This window comes from Lipotes vexillifer, unplaced genomic scaffold (genome assembly GCF_000442215.2).
Source record: "Lipotes vexillifer unplaced genomic scaffold, Lipotes_vexillifer_v1.1 scaffold306, whole genome shotgun sequence".
NCBI classification, from domain to species: Eukaryota; Metazoa; Chordata; class Mammalia; order Artiodactyla; family Lipotidae; genus Lipotes; species Lipotes vexillifer.
This window is the reverse complement of record NW_006789814.1, coordinates 3580013-3585903: the sequence shown is the minus strand read 5'-3', so window position 1 is coordinate 3585903 and position 5891 is coordinate 3580013. Positions and strand designations below refer to the sequence as shown.

Here is a 5891-nt window from a genome sequence, read left to right as displayed (position 1 = left end):
ACCCACCCACCCCCCACTAGCCGCAGACCAGAGATTATCCCTGAACTGTAGCAGATTCAGAGTCCTAAAACCTTCCAGAGACATTTTAGAGTGACATGTTATTCTACTGATAATAAACTCACCTGGTCTGCTGACTATAATTTCTGATGACCAAAGCAACTTCACTGCTCACTCTGACAGTCATCAAATAATTGCCAAGTGCTAGGCACCCATGTTAAGTGGCACTTTTCATGCATCACTTCATTTCATACTCAGGACAACCCCTAGAACATTGGTTCTCAATGCATGTTCCCCAGACCAGCAACATCGTCATCACCCAGGAACTTGCTAGAATTGCAAATTCTTAGAGCCCACTCCAGAGCTACTGAATTAGAAACTCTGAGCATGGGGCCCAGCAGTCTTGTTTTATCAAGCCCTCCCAGTGACTCTCATGCATGCTGAAGTGAGAGGACCACCACCTAGGCAATCCCTGGTCCAGGAAGATCCCACATGCCACAGAGCAACTAAGCCCGTGAGCCCCAACTACTGAGCCCACGTGCCTAGAGCCCGTACTCCACAACGGGAGAAGCCACCACAATGAGAAGCCCGCACACCGCAACAAAGAGTAGTCCCCGCTGGCCGCAACTAGAGAAAGCCTGCGCGAAGCAACGAAGACCCAAAGCAGCCAAAAATAAATAAAAATTACAAAAAAAAGAAGAAACAAAAACAAAAAACGCCCCACCATTTTGCAATGAACAACTGAGTCCCAGAAAGATGAAATGATTGTCCAAGTCACATGGAAAGTGGACAAGATTTGAACCCTAACAAGTCCAACTCCACAGCCCAGCCCCTTAATCATGGTGCTACACTGCTTATCTGAAGAATGAGAGTGCCTTAAATCAGCGAACATCAGGCACACACATGCAAAGTGGGTGTAGGAGTGATCATTCTAAATCTCAACAGCTGAGCCATAATGATGGCCCACAAAGAACAATGACACTTCTCGGAAACACAAAATTTAACTTAAATGTCCACCAAGATGGGAGTAGTTAACTAAATTATGATACAGCCATATGATGGAATACAATGCAGATTTAAAAGTGATGCTCGCCAAGATTTCCAACAGCCTACAAAAACACTTAGGCCATGGGCTTCCCTGGTGGCGCAGTGGTTGAGAGTCCGCCTGCCGACTGCAGGGGACACGGGTTCGTGCCCTGGTCCGGGAAGATCCCACATGCCGCAGAGCGGCTGGGCCCGTGAGCCGTGGCCGCTGGGCCTGCGCGTCCGGAGCCTGTGCTCCGCAACGGGAGAGGCCACAACAGTGAGAGGCCCATGTACCGCAAAAAACAAAAACAAAAACAAAAAACACTTAGGCCATATGAAGGGAGGGAATTCAGATACAAACTCTGAGACTAGGAGCACCAGTGTGGGCACTTCCCCCAACATGTAACATGTTGGTGAGGATGTGGGAAGTCGAGTGATTTCACAAAATGCTAGTGTAAACATAAAATATATAGTTACTTTGTGGGACAATTTGGCAATAGACATTTAAGTTTTAAAATGCACTTGTTCCATGACCACAAAACTCTACTTCTTAGAATCAACCCTAGAGAAACATTTGCACACGTGCACAAAGAGACAGGTAAGGACGATTATCACTGCAGTTTAGTTTCTAATGGAAAAAAATCTGAAACAACATAAATTTCTATTATTATGAAGATTGGATAAATAAATCATGGTATATCCCTACTGAGGAATGCAATGTGCAGTTTACAAAGAACGTAGATATTCATACATACATATCTATATACACATATATATGTATATCTACATATATCTGTGCATATTCACATGCACATGTATATATACATACATCTACATATATTCATACATGTGTATATAGATAGGCATGTATATATATACACATATCTATACATACACACATACTTAAGATATAGCTATAGATAGAGGACGGATAGACAGATTGACAGACAAATAGATCTCAAGTGTAGGTTTCCAGGGTATACTGTTGGGTAAAACAAGTAAGTTGCAGAAAACCAAGGATGATCTTACTTAAAAACAAAAGGAGATGAGACGAGAGGAAGAGGGGAGAGGAGAACAAACCAACAAACCCCACAGGCACACACACAACATTCTCTATTTTCAGTGCACATTTTCAGCAATGAGTACATATCGTTTTTAGTATTTAAACAAACAACAACAAAACTCTGATTCCACTTTGGCGAACAAGCAAAGAGCCCCTCTTACTGGTGCAGCGTATGCAGTGGGGCCTCTGGCTTCTCCATCTGCCCGTAGCAGCTGGCCTTGGCCTCGGGGATGTAGGAGAACTTGTCCAACATGGAAGATGCAGCAGTGGTCAGGATGCCCAGGCCATCCCTCACCCTTGCCTCCAGGCTGTAGTCCCAGTCATCGTAGGAGACAGAAATAAGTCCCGATGGAAACTCTTTGGGGATGAGCTCCGTATTCCCCGAGACCAAGCTGGGGACGATCCAGAAGAAATCGTACCCAGTGAGGCCGAGGGAGCGGGCCTCACTCAGGATGAGGACGGCCTCGTCTTTGGAACAGTAGAGCAAGATGACGGAGGAGTGGATCTTCTTCAGCTGGACTTGTGTCTTTGCATCCTCGAAGGACGTGTCCAGTGTGATCACGTTCTGCATGTCCCAGCCCACAAAGCTGTTGTCCACCGTGGTCTTGATGAAGCTGATGAAGTCCCTGTAGCCAGGGAAGATGGTGGTCACCAGGGAGAAAACATGCCAGTCATAATCCTGCATGATCTTCAGCATGACGGTGACTTGCTGCTGGATGGACGCTCCGAACTGGAAGAAGGTAGACGTTGGATCCTGCCAACAGGTAAAAAGAAAGCAAAACAGAGGATGAGGCCGAAGGCAGTTTATGCACAACCATCTGCCTTTGTTGGCTTAAAGAAGCTCCCTCCTAGAAGTGAGGGAAAATAGATCCCACATCTGTTCATTCACAAACATTCCTGAGCACCTACCGTATGCCAGACTCTGGAACAGATACTGGAAACACAGGGATGAGAGAGGTCCCTGAACTTGGAGCCCACAGCCCGGAACAGTGAAGGACATCTGTTATTTTGCCAGCTTCATTTTCCTCTAGTTCATCTCACCACCACCTCTCTGGGTTCAGATGGGTCCAATAGAATGAACTCTATCTGGCCCCCAAGCTCATGACTGGAAAATGAAGCCGACAAAAATAAAACAACATCAGGAAATAGAAGGAGGTTCCTGATGACATACTTGGGGCATCTGGAATCAGTCGTGCCTGGAGCCATTCACTCTGGACCTGTTGGTTATGTAAGCCACGAGTTCCATGTTCACTTAAGCCAATTTTAGGAGTGTTTCTAAAGTCTTGAACTCTAGATTCACTTGAACTCTAGATTCCTGTGTAATATAGAGTATGATAAATGCTAGGTGGACATCTCTCTGTTCAATCAATAAATATTTGTTGAACGCCTAATTACATGGCAACAACATGTTAGAGCTTTGCAGAAATGATGATTTATCAGACAGACAGACATGGCCTCTGCCTTCATAGAGCTGGAAGGAAAGTGAAGAAGAGCAACGTCTATGGCCTGGGGGCTGAGAGAGGCGTAAGGGGGTGTTGAAGGAATATCCAGGTACAGAAGAGGGGAAACCAGTGGACAGTATAGTCACAGAAGCCCTGAAGATACACCTTGACTACTCCAGGAACTGGAGATAAATGCATGATGGCCTGTGATGGAGCGGGGGTGAGATGACATTGAAGAGCTTGGCAAAAACCCCATCACGTACAGCCTCAGAGGCTATGTTAGACCTTATTCTGAGCATAAGGGCAAGATGCCGAATGTTCTTACACTGGGAAGCGACATGGTTACTTGTGTTGGGTTAAGGGGTCTCTAATAGTCCTAACATCTCCCCAAGTCATGATCTGATCATGAGAACAAACTTCCATTTAGAAAAAAAAGTGGGTGGTGCCCACAGTGGCACCATTTCCAAACTACCTTCACACTCCTTAACTCGTCAAATCCCGTGATGATCCTATGAAGCTGGTATTGCTGGTTGGGGAAAATGAGGCTCAGAATGGTCCATGGCTAAGTCAGCATCCAAACTCAGGTTCTGGTTCCACTTCCAGCCCCTTTCCCAACATACCACCACAGCCTTCCTGGGATCACTGAAGATCTGCACAGAGTAGGCGCTTAAACCATGTTGTGGACCCACTGGCATGGTGCAAAAATGCCAACTAAACAGAAAGTATGGCTCTGTATTATAGCAAAACAGGATTTGACAAATGCAGAGATATATTTTTTTCTGGAAACTGAAAAGAATTCTCAACGGGTCCTTATCATATTGCAGCCATGCTTGCATTTTGCATGTACCATGTGCATTTAATACACCCTCAATTGTACAAACATGGGGATTCCATTTCGTGTGTGTGTGCGTGTGTACGTGAAGAGTGGATGATTCCATTCACGTCTTTCAGAACAACACTTAGTAGCTGTGCATGTCAAGTCTTTCAACAAGTCTGCATAACCTTCCCTGTGGATGCTCACTGACTAGAAAGTTTTATCTGAAAGGGCTAAAAGCTATCGTTCTTAGAAACAAGCCCCTTTTCTGAAGTGCATGGAGTGTGGGGGATAATCTGAGTGCAGCATGGCCTGAAGGCAGAGAGAGAAAACAGGAATAAATGCCTCTGGGCCGCTCCCAACATTACAGTTCTATGAATTTTACCTAATTAAATCAATTAAATGGGGTAACATTTAAAGACTTGGGATAATTATCTTTTCCCCCACAGTAGCTTTTGGAGAAATCCAATATTCTTGGATTGATTAATCACTTTAAATCATGCCTCAACAAGGTGGTGAACTGCTTAAGGGCAGAGATTTTGCTGGCCTCATCTCTCTGTCCCCAAAATCTGGCAGAAGTCTTGGCACACGACCCGTCTGGAGATGGAGGGTGAGGGAGTGCACGAGTGAATGAATGTGTGAGTGAAGCTCAAGAGAAATGTCCTTGGTGTAAACACAAAGTGAAAGGGGAGATTCAGTATCCAAGGCTGTATTTTTTTTATATGGCTCTCGAATGTCATGTCCAAAAAATAAAAACTTTCAACATTATCATCCCCCTATCCTGAGGAACCACGTCACCACCCAAGGCCCAGATATATTTAGTGTGTCCTTTATTGATAAGGAGGAGAATATATAAGTCCTGTGAGCCTCAACAGCTGCCCACAGAGCCTCATTAAATACCCCGAAAGGCAACAATATAAAGAATCCACGAGCAGAAGGCGGCACAGAAGTGAAGTCTCAAGACAATTATCGTCATCAGCCTCAAGCACTGTCAGGTGTCTCTTGGGATGGGACTGAAAAGTTCCAAGCTTACTTACAAAAGAAATGTAATCATTCCCATGGAGCAAAGATGCCTCTGAGGAAGCCGGTCACTAGACTTACATTATGACTGCAAAAGGCAATGGAATCAGCATCTTGCCCTGAGCACATGAGGAACGGAGGAAGTTCTCAGGTGGACATATGCGAAGGGCACAGTTGGAACCCAATAAAAAGGATCCCTGAGACAACCTACTACCAGTTATCCCATTTCTTTGGGATAACTGGTATTGGTGAAGAGGTGGAGGTCAAACATGCTAGATGTGGGAGTTGGTGGTGTTTGGGATGCTCCAACACCTCTGCTCTATGTACTATGAGTTAGACATTATTATATCCGTGTACGTGTACCCATGAGCACAGAGCAGAACTGTAAGCAAATGCAGCCTTATCTGGCTCTCTACGTAGAGAAAGGAGGGCATGGCTACACATTAAAGTTCAGAAAGGAGAAAGGTAATTATAGGGATAGCCATTCAATAGCCAAGAGCTGGCTTGGCACAAGCCCCCTGTGAAAGAG

At 45.1% G+C, this 5891-nt stretch overlaps 1 protein-coding gene across 1 annotated transcript in view; it reads right to left on the bottom strand.

Annotated features, from left to right (window-relative positions):
• The window catches only part of GRIN2A (glutamate ionotropic receptor NMDA type subunit 2A), a 378152-nt gene that overhangs the window by 155476 nt on the left and 216785 nt on the right, over positions 1-5891 (bottom strand). Inside the window, exon 4 of the mRNA XM_007462837.1 lies at positions 2248-2840. Coding sequence (XP_007462899.1) covers positions 2248-2840 — 593 coding nt within the window. The remainder of the gene's footprint in view (positions 1-2247; positions 2841-5891) is intronic.